This window comes from Blennius ocellaris, assembly GCF_963422515.1.
Source record: "Blennius ocellaris genome assembly, contig: SCAFFOLD_74, whole genome shotgun sequence".
Taxonomy (NCBI): Eukaryota; Metazoa; Chordata; class Actinopteri; order Blenniiformes; family Blenniidae; genus Blennius; species Blennius ocellaris.
Genome location: NW_027662030.1, coordinates 190830 through 210618, shown reverse-complemented (window position 1 = coordinate 210618; position 19789 = coordinate 190830). Strand labels below are relative to the sequence as shown.

The window sequence follows — 19789 nt, the reverse complement described above, 5'->3', positions numbered from 1 at the left end:
TTTAGGGGCGCTGTAACTCACTAAACACACAAAAAAACACAAAAAGAAGACAGACCACTTCGAGTGGAAGTAGACTCCTGCTCATAGATTCTATATAACGGAGTTCTACAGGTTTTTGCTCCTGCTCCTTCGGCGAGCATCAGTAAATTTTGCAGCTTGACCCGGATCATGTAGTCTGAGATTGTTGTGGTTGTTTGATGACATCATATTTTCAGGGATGATTTGTCATCATCTGAAGACCAATAAATGAGATTTTGGGACGTTAACAGCTAACTGTTTCTGAATATATCCCAAAGAACTGCAACAAAGGTCCCAAACAAAGTGGATGAGAGGCAGGAGATCAATAGAGATCAGCATCTGTTGTCACTCTCCTGTATTGGTTTGTATGTATGTATTTTACCAACTTTTCGCAAAAACTACCCACCCTAATTGCATGACATTTTCACACTTTTGTGATCATCCCAGGACCAAACGATTAGATTTTGAGATGTTAACAGCTAGCCATTTCCGAATAAATCTCAGAAAACTGCAAAAAAAAAATGTCCCATTCATATTCTTTCATCGCGTAGTGTGCAGTCCTAATGTTCTAGTAATAATAGCACTGTTACGACCCCAAAGAGGGAGGAAACGTATTTTAGGACACAGGAGAAAAGAGCACGAGTTTTTAAACATTCGGTTTATTTTCTTTGAGTTCTTCTCACCAAAAGCATCGTCCACCTGTCCACAAGGAAAAAGCATACAGGGAACAGGGAAAGTTTAACTGAAAGATGTGCGTGACTGTCTGGCCAAATGAAACAAACAGATGCGGCAATGGCCGCCGAACCACTACCAACACCGGGCTAAGAAAGAAAACACAAACCCAGATTTGACCCCGAGGGAAAATAAAAGGTGAAAACAGTACGGTTGGTACAGACACACCAAACAACTCTGACCTCGGCCAGCCAGCTGGATACCGGGAAGCTTGGTCCTGGAACTGCACCTGCAGACATTGGGAGTGTGCATGGATCGCTGGGCCTGCTGGAGCAAGTGAGCCACCCGGGGAGCGCTTAGCCCAGACTATTTATTGGCGGAGCGGAAGTAATTAATTACAAAAACAAATCTCCAAGACCTGGATGCGCTCACCGCCACACATAGTTCCAAACTTTTAATAAATAAGAATACAATAAGAATAAGAACAAGAATAAGTAGGAACTGGGGCCTTCAGTGCACAAACAATCAAAGACAGGGCAGCGTCTGCAAAACAACATCGTCCCAATCCGTGCACGATTAAAATGCACGTTGCCGAGTCAACGCCACTGCGAAGCCATCCTCACCAAGTGGCGTTGAATTGGACAGCTCCTGTCTGTCAGAGGGACGTGAGGCTCGACGCCTCGGCCACTCAAGCCACCAGACGCGTCACCAGCTACAGCAACCTCCTCAGAATAACAGTGGTTGCTCAATTCTCAACCGAATCGTGGGAAATCCTCCACATCTGGTGCGATGGCTTCTTGTGTCCCACTGCTCCCCCGAGTCACAGGGGTTTACGCCTTTCCTTGCGTCTGGCCACCACGCACCATGGCACCAGACCTGACAACTTCCAGAGAAGCCCATGCAGGCCGGTCCGGACATTCACAAACAGAGACGGGAGTAACTCCCGGCGTAACCACCACCCTGCCTCCGGCCAAGTCAATCCCCATTATCCTCAATACCCCCGAAATCGGGAAGCTGGGACGTACACCCACCACAGTGTTTCCCACCCACAGGTCTGACTCGAGCACCATTCTGTCCATGGGGACACCAGTGTCCCGCATATTAAAGCTGTGCACAGGTAGGCGAGAACGAACAGCCATGGTATGAGTCAACGGCAACACTCCCTCAAGGATGAAAGACTGAGAGGCTGCCGTATCGCACAGGATCATCACCAGGACCTTGACACCTGCTTCGCCTAAATACACAACTCCATCCATCAAAAAGGCCTGAAGGCAGCAAGATCAATGCGTTTTTGAGACTCACTTGATGAGCTCATACGGTTCACAATGTGGACTGAAGCCATTGGCTTAGCATTCTTCTTTAGCAGAACCACACAAGCAGCGATGACATGCCCCTGCTTCTTACAGTAGTGATATGAGACATCATCTTTACCTTGAGCCTCAGACGGACCAGACCTGGTGCCAAGGCTGGACCCAGAGCCAGCCCCTGCTTCAGTGGGCCCAGATATATCAGCCAACACCTCGCCATCACAAACAGCTTGGTTAAGCCGATCGAAACCAAATGGAAGCTCCACAAAAAGTGATTTGTGTGTCAACACAAATTCATCGGCCAGGTCCGTGGCTTTGGAGACGTCAACCACCTTATTCTCATTTAAATAAGTCGTGACCTTATCAGGGAGACAATTTTTGAAGTCTTCCATGAGCACCAGCTGTCTGAGCTGGTTAAATTCAGCGACCTTCTGACACATGCACCTTCGGTCGAAGAGAATCTCTTTCTCCCTCACGAGCTCCACGTGTGACTCATTATAACGCTTCTTTAATTTACGAAACTTTTGCCTATACGCCTCAGGAACAAGTTCATATGCGCACAGCACAGCGACTTTAAAGGCCTAGTGAAATGTAAAACACTACTTTGTAAAAAACGATAGTTGGGGTTCTACTTCTAAGGTTCCTCCGACTCTGCCCCACCACTGTTGTCGCATAACAAAGTTATTTGAATTTTGAATCTCCAGCCGAGGAAGTCGGGGGAATCCTTCTTTGTGGGCGTGACGTCAAGAGTTGTGCAGATCTCCATCTGTTGTGTTTATATCGGCTTGTTTCCTCTTAAATATCAACGTTTTTACAGTGTTTTGAAGTTATAGTCGGCCTTTTATGAGCCTTGATGAAAGATTGAGCCTGGAAGAGACCAGAGAGGAGAAAAGGAGCACGGGCGGCGGGAGCGGCCAGCCGTTAGCTCGTGCGGCTAGTTGCTAGCAGGAGCTGCTAGCTCGAGCGGCTAGTAGACGATCAAGTAACACCTGGACTCGTCTTCAGTGATTCAGTCTTCTAGCTCCTGGACGTGTTGGATCCAGGAAGCCGGTCGTTCTGCTAAAAGTCAGGAGCCTCAAAGCCTCAAAGGTGAAAAGTGGCGGCTGCTGAGGCGAGGAGACGAGGACGAATGAGGACGAAGCGTCTTCTGCTTCCTCAAACATGTTCCAGACGGGGTCACCGATGGCAGAACCACCTTCTGTGTCTTCTTCATCAATCACTGGGTTTGAAATGACCATGATGATGAAATCTGGTTCAATTCAGCCTCTTGGTGGTCAAAACTCTGATCCTCCATAATGTAAACACAACTTGGGCGTGTGCACAACTCGTGATGTCACTCTGTTATTGTCAGAAGCTCCGCCCAGCAGAGGAAATAGCGCCGTTTATCGGCTATTTTCTCACAGATTGTCGTGTTTTAACATTTTACCCTTCAGCCAGTTAGCAGGAAAATGTTCTAGAAGAGACACCAGTGTTTTGAATTTTCATTTCACTAGGACTTTAACCAAAGGCTATCTTCCGCCGACAAAGACACATAAGCCTCTTGCGCCTTCTCCACAAGTGAACACTGCAGCAGTGTTGTCCACATGTCGTCAGGCCATTTAAGTGAGAACGCCCATCTCTCAAAAGGAATAAAATATTCATCCACATCCCCTCTGTAACTGCTGGTCATTGAGAGTCCACGATTCATACTGATGTCCACAAGGTTTATTCTTCACAGAAGTTGTATTACTTGATGGTAGACCGTGAAAACTATAAACACAAACATGACAATAACATGTTTGATCCATAAAAACAACAAAAACAATCTCCTGTGTCTCTTGCTTCTCTCTAACAGATCATACGGATTTCTGAGAACATATACAGGTTAATAATTGCCATGTTTGCCTTCATGACCAACAGAAAAACACAAAAAAAGGGCAGACGGGATGTAAAATTAGTCGTCCGATCTCTCCGCTGGCGCGCTCATCTCCCGCGCTGCACACTTTATAAAGAAATCAAACAAACAAACAAAAAAAATAGGCAATAATAATTGTTTTTACCTGAGCAATATTATGAAAACATAATCACAGAACACATGTTTTAACACTGCTTTCTTAAATAAATTCGATTTACAGTCATAAGATGATGAACTTCCTGTTTTGTCATGGAAACCAAAAGACACTTACACAGCGTCAGTTACACCCTCATTAAACTGGAACCAGGCGGATATTGTTTGTCACATCAAACTGCACGTCTGCCTGCTGCTGCTGCGCAACCAGCTGCAATTCACACAAGTGTATTTTAGCCTCCAGCTCAAGTTTCGTTTTTTTCCAGCCCAGACTCAACTTTAGCTCTCTCCACTTCAAACTCACCTTTAGTTTTCTCCACCTCAGACTCAGTTTTAGCTTTCTCCAAAGCTCTTCGCTGGTGATCCACCTCCAACTCCTTTAAACTGAGTGGTTCCTCCAAACCAGGAGACTTCTGAGGGCTTTTTGGAGACGCAGAAGGAAAAGCACCTTGATCTCCCAGTGTGGCCCGTGTTTTGGAACAGGTGCTCTATAATGACCCGCCAATTCAATTAGGTCCTCCTTCAAGCACCTGTTAACCACTGCCACAGTGGGATTCTTCTCAAATTCTTCTTTTGTCAACCTGACGCAGCCGTTCACAGAAGCACACTCAACAAAGTCCTCAAAGAAACAATTCCACCCACAGCGAAGTCAAATCCAAACTGCCCCAAAAGTCCAACCAGTTGCTATGCGTCACAAAAAAACCTGCATTACGATTGGGCTAAACAAAAATGCAACCACAACCGAAGGACAGAACAAGTTTATCTGCACTAGAAAACCTGAAATATGAAAGGGCGACAAAAAATGCACAGTAATTTAGGGACAAAATATGACTTCTTACATGGAATATTTTAGTTTGACGAATCCCATAAACACGTTATGGAGTGAAGCTACCACAACCATGCCAGGAATGTTTAGTTTGATGAGCCCCGATAAAGATGTTACGACCCCAAAAGGGAGGAAACATATTTTAGGACACGGGAGACAAGAGCATGAGTTGTTAAACATTGGGTTTATTTTCTTTGAGTTCTTCTCACAAAAAGCCTCATCCACCTGTCCAAAAAGAAAAACATAGGGACACAGGGAACAAGGAAAGTTTAACTGAAAGATGGACGTGACTGCCCGGCCAAACAAAACAAACAGGTGCGGCAATGGCCCAACCCTGTACAGGGCCGCCAAACCATTACAGACACCGGGCTATACAGAAAACACAAACCCAGACTACACCCTGAGGGAAAACAAATAGTGAAAACAGTACGGTTGGTACAGACACGTGATCACATATTATCAGTTCTTTAAGATTATCTACAATATTTTCTTGTCTGTGGATAAAACTTCCTCTTTTAAAGCACATAATTACTGTGTGAAGACTGTACTTCCTCCCTCCTCTCTCTCCATGCAGTGTGTATTACATTAGTGTAGCTCGCCCCTCTCTCACCATGCAGTGTGTATTACATTAGTGTAGCTCGCCCCTCTCTCTCCATGCAGTGTGTATTACATGAGTGTAGCTCGCCCCTCTCTCACCATGCAGTGTGTATTACATTAGTGTAGCTCGCCCCTCTCTCACCATGCAGTGTGTATTACATTAGTGTAGCTCGCCCCTCTCTCACAATGCAGTGTGTATTACATTAGTGTAGCTCGCCCCTCTCTCACCATGCAGTGTGTATTACATTAGTGTAGCTCGCCCCTCTCTCTCCATGCAGTGTGTATTACATTAGTGTAGCTCGCCCCTCTCTCTCCATGCAGTGTGTATTACATTAGTGTAGCTCGCCCCTCTCTCACCATGCAGTGTGTATTACATGAGTGGAGCTCGCCCCTCTCTCACCATGCAGTGTGTATTACATGAGTGGAGCTCGCCCCTCTCTCACCATGCAGTGTGTATTATATTAGTGTAGCTCGCCCCTCTCTCACCATGCAGTGTGTATTACATTCGTGTAGCTCGCCCCTCTCTCTCCATGCAGTGTGTATTACATTAGTGTAGCTCACCTCTCTCTCACCATGCAGTGTGTATTACGTTAGTGTAGCTCGCCCCTCTCTCACCACACAGTGTGTATTACATTACTGTAGCTCGCCCCTCTCTCACCATGCAGTGTGTATTAGTGCATTAGTGTAGCTCGCCCCTCTCTCTCCATGCAGTGTGTATTACATGAGTGTAGCTTGCCCCTCTCTCACTATGCAGTGTGTATTACATTAGTGTAGCTCGCCCCTCTCTCACCATGCAGTGTGTATTACATGAGTGTAGCTTGCCCCTCTCTCACTATGCAGTGTGTATTACGTTAGTGTAGCTCGCCCCTCTCTCTCCATGCAGTGTGTATTACATGAGTGTAGCTTGCCCCTCTCTCACTATGCAGTGTGTATTACGTTAGTGTAGCTCGCCCCTCTCTCACCACACAGTGTGTATTACATTACTGTAGCTCGCCCCTCTCTCACCATGCAGTGTGTATTAGTGCATTAGTGTAGCTCGCCCCTCTCTCTCCATGCAGTGTGTATTACATGAGTGTAGCTTGCCCCTCTCTCACCATGCAGTGTGTATTACATTAGTGTAGCTCGCCCCTCTCTCACCATGCAGTGTGTATTACATTAGTGTAGCTCGCCCCTCTCTCACCATGCAGTGTGTATTACATTAGTGTAGCTCGCCCCTCTCTCACCATGCAGTGTGTATTACATTAGTGTAGCTCGCCCCTCTCTCACCATGCAGTGTGTATTACATGAGTGTAGCTCTCCCCTCTCTCACCATGCAGTGTGTATTACATTAGTGTAGCTCGCCCCTCTCTCACTATGCAGTGTGTATTGCATTTGTGTAGCTCGCCCCTCTCTCACCATGCAGTGTGTAATGCATTAGTGTAGCTCGCCCCTCTCTCACCATGCAGTGTGTATTACATTAGTGTAGCTCGCCCCTCTCTCACCATGCAGTGTGTATTACATTAGTGTAGCTCGCCCCTCTCTCACCATGCAGTGTGTATTACACTAGTGTAGCTCGCCCCTCTCTCACCACTCAGTGTGTATTACATTACTGTAGCTCGCCCCTCTCTCTCCATGCAGTGTGTATTACATTAGTGTAGCTCGCCCCTCTCTCACCATGCAGTGTGTATTACATTAGTGTAGTTCGCCCCTCTCTCACCATGCAGTGTGTATTACATTAGTGTAGTTCGCCCCTCTCTCACCATGCAGTGTGTATTACATTAGTGTAGCTTGCCCCTCTCTCACCATGCAGTGTGTATTACATGAGTGTAGCTCTCCCCTCTCTCACCACGCAGTGTGTATTACATTAGTGTAGCTCGCCCCTCTCTCACCACTCAGTGTGTATTACATTACTGTAGCTCGCCCCTCTCTCACCATGCAGTGGGTATTGCATTTGTGTAGCTCGCCCCTCTCTCACCATGCAGTGTGTAATGCATGAGTGTAGGTCGCCCCTCTCTCACCATGCAGTGTGTATTGCATTTGTGTAGCTCGCCCCTCTCTCACCATGCAGTGTGTAATGCATTAGTGTAGCTCGCCCCTCTCTCACCATGCAGTGTGTATTGCATTTGTGTAGGTCGCCCCTCTCTCACCATGCAGTGTGTATTGCATTTGTGTAGCTCGCCCCTCTCTCACCATGCAGTGTGTAATGCATTAGTGTAGCTCGCCCCTCTCTCACCATGCAGTGTGTATTGCATTTGTGTAGCTCGTCCCTCTCTCACCATGCAGTGTGTAATGCATTTGTGTAGCTCGTCCCTCTCTCACCATGCAGTGTGTAATGCATGCAGTAAAGTGTTCATGCTCAGACTATGGCTCATTCATTCAATTCACATGATTTTGATGCCTTGTGGGGCTTGAAGCCCCGCCCACTAACAATGTAATTTCAGAGGTCAGAGCTGATCGGTTGGAATTGATTGAGGTATTGCTTCACAGAACTGGAGGAAGTCAAACAAATACCAGCTTGTTAGCAGCTAAAGCGAACAAACAGTTAAGAATCAAAATTAATTTGGCTGATTATTTCCGGTGTTCCAACTACAGGGAGATCACACTCCTCAGCCTCCCCGGGAAAGTCTATTCCAGGGTACTGGAGAGGAGGGTCCGGCCGTTAGTCAAACCTCGGATCCAAGAGGAACATTGCGGTTTTCGTCCTGGTCATGGAACACTGGACCAGCTCTATACCCTCCACCAGGTTCTCCTGATGGTGGAACACTGGACCAGCTCTATACCCTCCACCAGGTGCTCCTGATGGTGGAACACTGGACCAGCTCTACACCCTCCACCAGGTTCTCCTGATGGTGGAACACTGGACCAGCTCTATACCCTCCACCAGGTTCTCCGGATGGTGGAACACTGGACCAGCTCTAGACCCTCCACCAGGTTCTCCTGATGGTGGAACACTGGACCAGCTCTAGACCCTCCACCAGGTTCTCCTGATGGTGGAACACTGGACCAGCTCTATACCCTCCACCAGGTTCTCCTGATGGTGGAACACTGGACCAGCTCTATACCCTCCACCAGGTTCTCCTGATGGTGGAACACTGGACCAGCTCTAGACCCTCCACCAGGTTCTCCGGATGGTGGAACACTGGACCAGCTCTATACTATAGAGCACGTTGGCCTCCAGCAGGACTGTCCTTTGTCACCAGTTCTGTTCATCACCTACATGGACAGAATCTTGAGGCACAGCCGGGGGCCGGAGGGGGTCCAGTTTGGGGACCACAGGATCTTATCTCTGCTATTTGCAGATGATGTGGTTCTGTTGGCCCCATCAAGCCTGGATCTCCAGCGTGCACTGACACGGTTCTCAGCCGAGTGTGAAGCAGCTGGGATGAAGATCAGCACCTCTAAATCCGAGGCCATGGTTCTCCACCGGAACAAGGTGTCTTGCCCCTCCAGGTCGGTGGAGTGCCCTTGTCCCAGGTGGAGGAGTTCAAGTATCTCTGAGTCTTGTTCACAAGTGGTTGGGGAAGATGCAGCGTGAGCTTTACAGGCGGATCGGTGCAGCGTCTGCATAACTGCAGACGCTGCACCGATCCGTCGTGGTGAAGAAGGAGCTGAGCCAAAAGGTGAAGCTCTCGATTTACCGGTCGATCTTCATTCCTACCCTCACCTATGGTCATGACCGAAAGAACGAGACCCGGATACAAGTGGCTGAAATGAACTTCCTCCATCCACCTGTCAGGTGAAAACAGGATGAGTCTGGAGAGTTACGGTGAGTGAGGAGCAGATTTTAACACACAGCGCCACCCAGTGGATCAGAATATCTTCACTAGCTCTGCAGCAATCCTTCTGAGATTGAATGGAGCCAATCAGGATCCACCCACTGACTTTGTTAGGGGAGTTTGACAGATAAAATTCATGAAGCAGTGCAACACCAGACCATGAAATAATTGTAAAACACCGGTTTTGTTTTTCATTAAATTAGTGTTTTAATGAATGACAATTACAATTTAAATTAATGGAATTTAATGGTGTATTTATTTGGGCACATTTGGTCCTCCATACTTGGCCCCATATTACCCGTTAAAGAGCTTTAGGATTCCTTTAATTGTAAAAATAAAAATCGTACTATAAGGTTTTCTTACATTTCCCCCATTAGATAAATGTTTGTGTTTGGCTTGAACACCGAGCAGAGATCAGTTCAGCTTTAAGTGTTTCATTGATTGCTCTGCAGTCACAGTAAACCATGTGAAGCATTGTATTCGGGTTTAACTGCATGGCACCAATAACAGACACTTCAATGCACAGCATCGAGACCAAATGGGGTCAGTTCCTCTTTAAGGCACAAGGGGTCAGTGTTGACCTTACACATTGGAACAAACGAGTCTTTGTAAAAAAAAAAAGTTTTTTAATAAATATAAATATTGCAAAAATACAAATACAACAAGAAAAATACATCTTTCTGGGGTCCCAGGCAGGCAGCAGTCCGTCTCCACACACTTTCCTCCTTATGAAGTGCATCTCACAATATCAACCAACATTTTCCTTCCTTCATATTTCTGTTCGGTGTCATTCACCACAACTATTCAGTGAAATAAATAACACAAGTCAGACCCTGGAGCAGGGGCCTGTCTTCTGAATGAACTGGGTTGTAGTACGAGATGAGCAGCAGTAGTCACACGGGAGAGGAGCAGCCCTTCAGAGGAGTCACTGCTGTTGAGGGTGGTTGAACTGTCCACTGAAGAGAACTGCACCTGAACACAGAGGAGAGGATGACGACCTGCCTGCAGACAGTCCCTGTTGTGAAGCCAAGCTAGAACCACTGTTACCTGTGTGCTTGTGCTGGATGAGGAAGAGGAAGGGTCGGTCCAGGGTGAGCTCCTCCACGGCCATCCGGGAAAACATGACAGCAGCTGAGGAAACAAGGATTTGTGATGTTTCTACAGGGAAAAACCAAGGTCATTATTCTCCACTTCAGGCTCTAAAACAGACTAGACTGAAATGATTGAAGTAGAATTCATCCATCTCTGAAAAGTGTGAAGGTCGTCTATTGTTAGTGGTGTGGAGAGAAACTGTCCAATAGTCTGGCCATCATGTACTCCAGACTGGAGAACCATGTTCCCCTGCAGACCAAGCTGAACATTGACGCTACCTGTTGCTGCTGCTCCTCTGGTCCCTTGTTCATTTACTTCAATCTTCACCCTCTGCAGAATCTTCGACACACAAAGCCTCTCATCGGCTAGAAACAGAGAGAAAGCACACAAACAGGCTTAATGCATCAGAATGTATGGTTCCATAGGTTTTATATCAGACTGTTCAAAGTTACATCACGCGGCCTGAAACATTAAATGATTCACCACAAAATGTGCAATATAATGAGCTTTATGAATTCACATCCATAATGATCTTTACATTCTTAAGTGTTTCTCTGTTAAAAGCTTTGCCAATGTTATGTTAAATACAGGCTACTGTCATGATGTTATGCGTTTAAAAGAGATCCATAGAGCCTCCGCAGACAGGAATGAGTTCATGACTCAAATAGACTCACCGGTGATGCGTGTGAAGTCGGCAGTAGCCAGGTTGAAGATGTCTCCCAGTCCCATATTAATCAGAGTCGACTTTAAATTCACCTCCGAGTTCAGAGTGAACCTGAATGTTGACACATAAATCCAACAATTTCCTCAGAGTTGGTGAGCACAGTAATGAGTACAGAGTCAGCGGGGGTGTAGAAGATGGCCGACCTGGGCATGGCCAGCTGCCTCTTCACACTCCTCAGCTCTGCCCTCCACTGCTGGATCTGCTGGCTGCTGAGATGGTGACTGAGCGTGCTCAGAGGCACCTCAGGTTCGAACGGGGACACGAGCAGCATGCTGAGAGAGTCACCCTCATATGGCACCTCGATGACATCATAGTCCACCCCCTCAGCCGTCACAAACTCCCCTGTGGGTGGAAGAACGTGTTTATTTAGCCAACTGGAGACAAGACACACTCAGAGCATGTCATTAAAGACACACAATACCCACCATAGTTGAAGCGGTTGGTGAGTCGCATCATGTACACAGGCACCGTGCTGCCATTTGCACAGTGGAACATCCTCTCCTGGGTCAGTTTGGGGTCAAAGGGAACCTTCCAGACACCCTGGAAGTGGAGTGCATTCAGCAGGACCAGGCGGGTTTCATCAGACAGAGATCCTGCTGCTAAAAACTCTGGGATGGTTCCTGAAGAGAGAAAGAAATAATTAAATATCACACTGGAGTCGGAGGATGCAAACAAAGAGCTGAACACCAGAAACGGAACCCGTGGCTTTTGTCAATGTGTGTACCTGCGGTGTGGTCCGACACCCAGGCGTTGATGACGTGGACCGCCTGCTGGGGCTTGGTGAAGTCCACTTGGTGGGGGTGGGCCTGGAAGGCTTTGGTGAGGGCCCGCCGGTAGCTCTTCTCCAGGCTCATCTTCCTCTCCACCATCACTCCACTGGCTATCTCCACGCCCTGCTCACTGGACACGTCCCGCTGGAGGAGGCGCTGCTGCCGGGGCATGCCTCGCTCTGCACCAAAAAGGTCATCATCGTCACCCTCAGTTGAAACACAGCCTTCATTTCACACATCTTCTTCTACACAAGTAGCACTTTATCAGTACAATTATACAGTCATACATTGAGCATTCAAGTCAATCTAAATAATGACATTGCATTTTATACCCCAGCATTTTTTTTAACACAAATATTACATTTCTGTGTTTCATAGTTGTCTTTATTAAGAAAATGTGAATAAAGAGAAATTATGAACTTGTCCCCATGCTTTAATATATACATGTGAGGGTTTTGTTAAAGTTTAGCCATTTTGTTTGAACTATTTTAGATCCCAAGTCATGAAAATCAAAAAACCTTATTTGAATAAGATATTTTCCCATTTCAAACCCTTTTTATAATGCTATAATGAAGACACACTTTCCAATGATAGTCTGTAGCCATCACTCATCAAGATACTTGTAACACATACAAATGCATGTATACCGACGTTTACGGTACATCCACATGACAAAAAGAAAAAAATATTTTTTTCTCCCCAGCCTTCTCCAAAAACCTTCCGTCCACACGTCACTGTGACCACGGCTCAACACCAGGCTTCAGAGCGTGTAGTACCTGGCCTGGCCTTTAGGGGCGCCGTGACTCAAACACCCAAAATGCAGAAGACAGAGCACATAGAAATTTAGAAGTAGACTCCTGCTCATAAACTAGTGGACAACTCGAGTTCTACAAGTCTCTGGTCCTACAAGCATCAGTAGCTTCTGCCGCTCCACAAGAGCTTGTAGTCCCTGATTGTTGTGGTGATTTGATGACATCACGGACCACGGTGGGGGAGGGGGGGTGGCGGCGATTACCTCGTGTTTTTTCCACAGATTATCGTGCTTGCCGTCCACACCCTGGTGGGGGGGTTGGACAGCACGAGCCGGGGTTTTAGAATTTCCCACTCTGGGACCCGTGTTCAAAAAACCCAGTTTTCACACTTCTAAACCTGCCTCATGATGTGGATGACAGGCCAGGTCTGGTTAAACGGTTCAGCTAAACGAGCTGTTTTTGGCCTGTCATCCACATGAGGCGGTTGTAGAAGTGTAAATATATACACATTTATTTTTTTAACACTGGTCCCAGAGTGGGGAAATTCTAAAATGCTGGCTTGTGCCGTCCAACCCAATGAGCAAGAATCTGCTTCTAAAGTTCTATGTGCTTTGTTTTCTTCTGCGTTTTTGGTGTTTGGTGAGTCACAGCACCCCTAAAGGCCTGGCATGTGTACTACATGCTCTGGAGGCTCATGTTGAGCCGTGTTCATAGTGATGCGTGGACGGAGGCTTTTGGAGAAGGCTGGAGAGAAAAACTATTGTTTTTCCTCATCATGTGGATGTTCCCTTATTCAGTCCTTTAGAAAAACCAGCCTGGGTAGGTCCTGTGCCCGCTCTCACCTTGCAGAGAAAAGCCCATAGCAGTGGTCAAGGCTTTTCGTGTCTTTCCACCCGTTCCGAGCTGGGCCATGGCCAGGACAGAGGCCACCCCATACGGAGAAAGAACCACATTTTTGTCCACGGAGCTGCTCGCCAACTGGGAGAAGACCCTCAGTCCAAAGTCCGTCTGTTTGTCCTGCAGGGAGCTCTGAGCCACCCTGCTCAGGGTCAGCAGCAGGAACATGTACACACAGAGCATCCTGCAAGACCACAGAGAGAACAGGTATGGATGTGACGGCAGGTCTACACTTCTACATAAATCATTCTAATGCAAAAAAAATAAATCCCTTCTGTTCAACAGATGTTCCTGGATGGGGCTCTGACTCAGGATACAGCCCTGCAGAGGGTTTAAATATAGCAGAAGATGTGGGGCCAGCTGTGTCAGAGGGAAGGCATCAGAACAAAATGTGAAATTCTTCAGCGATAAAGAAGCAGTTTGGGCGAGTCAGATGACAGTGTGTGTGTGTGTGTGTGTGTGGGGGGGGGGGGGGGGGCACCTATATTCAGGAGTGAGAGAGTTTCCGCTTCTTGTTCAGCACCAATGGTGAGTCTACAAAATTACTCAGTAACTGTAAGCTGGGAAAGAGCACGTTCCCACTTCCAGACAGAGAATACATATGAAACATAACTAAAGGATATCACAACTTTATTTTGCATTTCAATAAAGAAAAAAAATTTAAGTGGTGATCCATCACAGGTCCCGATCGAGAAGTACTCAGTAAAATAATGGAAACAAAGTTATAATGCTGGCACTTTAAATACAAACGCAAAAGTAATAGACGAGGTGTGCAACTCCTTCGTTTGGTTTGTGTTCCAAGGCCACTTAAATATTGGGGCTAAAGAGCGAGTTCGTTAAAGAACTGCCGTTTTAATGTTGTAGATAATGAAAAGCAGGCATCATGTCGGCTGTGCAAGAAAAACAAGACGCCTCACATAGAACCACAGCACTGGTGCCACATGGAGCAACACTTCAGATTGACCATGAAAAAGGAGAAACAGGCCACGCCAATGTGGGAAATATTCGTTTGTGTCAACATGAACAGTTGGGTGTTAAATGCCTATTCAACGTCTTTCTTGAGTCCGTTTGTTCAAGAAAATGAAAACAGAAAAAAAGATCGATGTGTGAATAATCCAAATCTTTCCACAGCATCCCTGAGATTAATCTGATTAAAACTTTGAATTGTTGGATGGTACTACTATGAACCTATACAGTACATTGTGATGTGACCGACACTGGCTGTGTGCATGCAGCAGTGTGTCAGTAGTGATTCTGCCTTGCAGTCATCAATATGTGGATCAGTGTGAACAGCAGCGTCACACACTGACTCACACTTGGTCTTTGTGTCCTCAGCCGGTTTGCATAACGGCTCACTTTCAGCTCCCAACAAACACTTTCACTGTCAACTGCAGAAAAACGCACCGTCTGGATATTGGCTGAGGAGGAACCACAGGAAACTGGGAGAGATACAAAGGTGCCAGGCTTTGTGAACTGTGTGCCTCCTGACAGACTGGCTTCATGGTACTCATACATGAATACACTGACAAAAACCTGCAGGCATGTTCAGGTAAAGAAAATCATACAATTTAATCAGTGTATATAGAAATTACCTTTATTGCCCATTTTCATGTTTAGTATTCCCCTAAAAATCTTTAAAATTAACTGGTTTCATTCAACCACAAAATACACATGTTGATGAAATGTCCTTGGTGAGCATTCTTATACTTTCAATTTAAAACACCTGGGAACCAGGTTCTTGTATATAGTTTGTACCGGTTGGGTTTCTAAACACAGATCATTTTAATTCATCTCCACTACGACACAATAATAAGTTGCTTTCCAGTCATTTCTTTTAATCCGACCTTCTGTTCATACCCTAATGAGCTATGCTGGGAAAAGGCAAGACAGAGGTCTGTTGCCCGTCTCACCACTTTAGTCTATTTGGAACGGCATTAAAAAGCAGGTAGTGTCCTGCTGGCCCCTTACTTACAGCTGCAGTTTGATTTATAGAAAAATCATGTCCACACCTCCAATCAAACCAAATCAGTATTCTAAAGTCACATGTAGACGAAGACCAATTCAAATCAATTTACAGCTACATTTAGTTCGTTCAATAAATGCAACCGCAGAGCAGGACGGAAACTTTTCCTCACAAAACTTCATTTTCTTCAGTTTACTAGAGCTGAAAACACACTTCATGTCTTTCAATCAGATTGTACACTTGTATCCAAAGAGAACAGAACTCTACGTTCCTGCCGGTCAGTTCTACGTACTGAGAAGAAGAACAGCAGTGGAACGTGAACACAGGTGAAGCTCTTACCTTCTGGGTTCGTGACGTTTCAGTGTAGAAGTTGAGAAAGTGTCTGTTGTTCCTCTGCTGGAGTCTGAAGCAGCGGCGGAGCGTCAGTCCTTTATACTGGAGAGCGTGTGGTCTGAGACCACGCCCCCTCTCTCTCTCTCTCACACACACACACACACACACACACACACACACACACACACACACACACACACACACACACACACACACACACGTCTATTATGTCATCTTACACTGTCTGGCGTGACTTCCTCTTCATGCCCCCCAGACATCTCTCTCTCTATCTCTCTCTCTCTTTCTCTCTATCTCTCTCTCCCTCTCTCTCTCTCTCGCTCTCTCTCTCTCACTCTTCCTCTCTCTCTCCCCCTCACCCCCCCCCCCTCTCTCTCTCTATCTAACCATGACAGATCACATATGGAAAGTTACTTAGACATGTCCAGCTCATGTTAGGTCTTCACTGAGGACACACAGCACAGTCATATCCATTATTCCCCCCCCCCCCCCCCCCCCCCCCCCCCACACACACACACACACACTTCCCCGGGGGTCTGAATGGAATAATCGCTGCACACGCTCACAGTTTCCCTCCAATAAGACACACTCGGAAGTGACTGGGACGTTTTTCACGTGTTTTTTCCCGTTAAACTGAAGTATGTTGTCACAGTAAAATAACAAGTTGTCAGTGACTAAGTTAACGGTGTCTGATAATGTCTCCGTAAACTACTCGTCCATTTTCACATGATCACACTCAAATCCTGAGGTCATGTTAACAAACATCCACAGAGGGATTGTGTTATGGATCATATTTCACTCACAACCATGAACACATTTGGCACTCTGATCAAAAGTCCACCTGTGACCTTAGAAGAATACATGTACATGAGGTATTTTATATTCAAGTGGTCGATGAATGAATTTGACGGCTTTTCTTTGCACTGGACAATTAGTATTGTGGTGTTTTACATGAGCTGGGTTTACCAATGGTTACTGCGACAGACAACTCTCATAATGTTCATCTTCCCAGAGCTTGACATACTAAATCAAGATTTTAAGTATAGACTTGCTAAATATGGACTTATTCATGACTTATTTGGGGGAAATTCAGTTTAGGCAGAAACTGGCTTATGTCCTCAAATAAACAAATAAATAAACAGTAAACAAAAGACAGTTTTATTATCAAGGATCCATTGTCTCCCGCCCACAGTCATATTAATGAGTCATGTTAAGAGAGAGCTATTAAAAGTATGACATCTGCATTTTGCAGATGTCTTGTCTTATCCAAAAGGTCACATTTCAGCTTTCATCTATTTTTGATGCCTTCAGCTTTTTGATTTCCACGAAAGGGTGGTGACATAAAAATACCAAATTTGGTCGCCGCACTCAGCATTCCTGATCCCACTACTCAGAGCATCTGGTAGACAGCACAGAGGACAGGAATGAACACATTTTTTCCGAATCCATGGGGAACGAGGGGTCTGGCAGATCTACAAAGCCCCTAAGTGACGCCACTGCAACTGCTAAAAATAAAACGACAAAGCCTGGGAGCTTCCACGATGTAACGTGATTGAGCTGCTGCTGTGTGCGTGTGTGTGTGTGTGCGTGCGTGCGTGCGTGCGTGCGTGTGTGTGTGTGTACAGTGCAGTCTTAAACAGCTAAGGCGCTGATAAGGTGTTAGACTACGACACCCAGCAGAACTGTAACGACCCTCCATGTCTCTGAAACACTGAAGAGATGAACATCATCATCATGAGATACTGAACATTCAACAGACACTTTCTACTCCTGTTGAGCTCCTGGTTTGATTTGCCTCTCCAGCCTCCTGTCAGCAGTCCAGTGTTTCTGCATGTAGACATGATGACGATGGTCAAACTGAGCATGACGATAGGTGATTTAAAGGCCTAGTGAAATGTAAAACACTACTTTGTAAAAAACGATAGTTGGGGTTCTACTTCTAAGGTTCCTCCGACTCTGCCCCACCACTGTTGTCGCATAACAAAGTTATTTGAATTTTGAATCTCCAGCCGAGGAAGTCGGGGGAATCCTTCTTCGTGGGCGTGACGTCACGAGTTGTGCAGATCTCCATCTGTTGAGTTTATATCGGCTTGTTTGCTCTTAAATATCCAAGTTTTTACAGTGTTTTGAAGTTCTAGTCGGCGTTTTATGAGCCTTGATGAAAGATTGAGCCTGGAAGAGACCGAGAGAGGAGAAAAGGAGCACGGGCGGCGGGAGCGGCCAGCCGCTAGCTCGGGCGGCTAGCGGGAGCCGCTAGCTCGGGCGGCTAGTAGACGATCAAGTAATACCTGGACTCACCTCCGGTGATTCCACAGTCTTCTAGCTCTTGGACGTGTTGGATCCAGGAAGCCGGTCGTTCTGCTAAAAGTCAGGAGCCTCAAAGCCTCAAAGGTGAAAAGTGGCGGCTGCTGAGGCGAGGAGACGAGGACGAATGAGGACGAAGCGTCTTCTGCTTCCTCAAACATGTTCCAGACGGGGTCACCGATGGCAGAACCACCTTCTGTGTCTTCTTCATCAATCACTGGGTTTGAAATGACCATGATGATGAAATATGGTTCAATTCAGCCTCTTCGTGGTCAAAACTCTGATCCTCCATAATGTAAACACAACTTGGGCGTGTGCACAACTCGTGATGTCACTCTATTATTGTCAGAAGCTCCGCCCAGCAGAGGAAATACCAACGTTTATCAGCTATTTTCCCGCAGATTGTCGTGTTTTAACATTTGACCTTCAGCCAGTTAGCAGGAAAATGTTCTAGAAGAGACACCAGAGAGTTTTGGAGGTGGAATCTTCATTTCACTAGAACTTTAAGTGACTCTGACCCTTCATGGTTGTTGGTCTGAGTATTTGACAACCTGCAGATCTGCTGAGATAGTCACATGCTCCCACTTCCAAGGTTTCCAGCGAATGGCAAGAAGCATCTCCAGAGAGAGCGGAGGAGAATGGACAGTTGGAGACGATAGAAAGACAACAGGAAGTGAAAGACGTATTGGTTCCAACAGGCGCCGAGCAGAAGAGCATCTGTGAGCTTTTTCCAACAGGGTGAAGCTTGTAGCTGATGAAGACCACTGGGGTGGCGCTGCAGTCAGCTGAACATTGGAACCTGAGGCAACACTTCACACAGGACCACCGGAACTGGACCGGAACTGGACCGAACTGGACCAGAGGAGGTCTGAGGAGTCTCCACTTGAACTGGACCAAGTGGAAGACGGCTGCTTTACCAACCACCCCATGATGATGACGATGATTCTTCTTCTTCTTCTTCTTCTTCTTCTTCTTCTTATTATTATTCTTATTATTATTTGTGCCTGCCTATTTAAGAGGTATCGCACAAACACTACTATCCCAGAAACGACCTTTATTTTCTATTCTTCTTCTTCTTCTTCTTCTTCTTCTTCTTCTTCTTCCACCGATCACCCCCCCCCCCCCCCCCCCCCCCCCCCACACACACACACAGTAACTGCACAACAACTGACTCTTCCATCACACAGCAGCTCGACGGAGGGAGAACCCACACCCACAGGGTGAATTGTCAGTATTATATAATGCTGTGGCTTTCCTGTTGAAAGCTGTCAGATCATGCTGTGTGATACTGAAGGTGGGACCAGAGCCTCAAACCAGCAGCTTCAGTGGAAAAGTGTGCAGGTCGGCCTGCGTTTACACGCCTGTGGTCAGAGTGAGTAAGTGGGTGAGGTTCTGGGTGAAGTGGCTCCCTTGTCAAGTCACCAGGTTTGGCTCACTACCATCATAAATAAACTGAACGAATCAAAGATATATACAATTTCATAACCTGACCTGTTCCTGCTGACCCTCCAGAAAAACCAGACACAACACAAGCAGTTCACCTATCTGCTCCTTGTCTCTCATTAAAGCTCCAATCCAGACCAGACCTGCAGGGATCCGGCAGATAAAACTCATTCCTGTGTCGACCCACAACTTCAGGAGAGGAACATGAAGGAACAAACAGCTGAGAAACCAGATGAGACACACTTACTTTTCTCCTTATGTGACATTGGGT

At 46.4% G+C, this 19789-nt stretch overlaps 1 protein-coding gene across 1 annotated transcript; it reads right to left on the bottom strand.

Annotated features, from left to right (window-relative positions):
- Window positions 1-9833: 9833 nt before the first annotated feature.
- serpine1 (serpin peptidase inhibitor, clade E (nexin, plasminogen activator inhibitor type 1), member 1) lies at window positions 9834-15812 on the bottom strand. The gene is made up of 9 exons (XM_080521865.1): window positions 15760-15812; window positions 13403-13641; window positions 11763-11987; window positions 11464-11658; window positions 11182-11380; window positions 10989-11089; window positions 10593-10679; window positions 10270-10353; window positions 9834-10194 (listed from the first exon to the last, which is right to left on the bottom strand). The coding sequence occupies exons 2-9, from the start codon at window positions 13638-13640 to the stop codon at window positions 10148-10150; spliced, it is 1176 nt and encodes a 391-aa protein (XP_080377991.1). The 5' UTR covers window position 13641; window positions 15760-15812; the 3' UTR covers window positions 9834-10147.
- Window positions 15813-19789: the final 3977 nt, after the last annotated feature.

Excerpts from the sequence above, each read along its gene's own strand:
- serpine1 (XM_080521865.1), bottom strand. The coding sequence starts at position 13,640 with ATGCTCTGTGTGTACATGTTCCTGCTGCTGACCCTGAGCAGGGTGGCT. Across the intron at positions 11,659-11,762 it reads GGTGTCGGACCACACCGCAG|GAACCATCCCAGAGTTTTTA; the intron begins GTACACACATTG and ends TTCTCTCTTCAG. Across the intron at positions 11,090-11,181 it reads AGGCAGCTGGCCATGCCCAG|GTTCACTCTGAACTCGGAGG; the intron begins GTCGGCCATCTT and ends GTCAACATTCAG.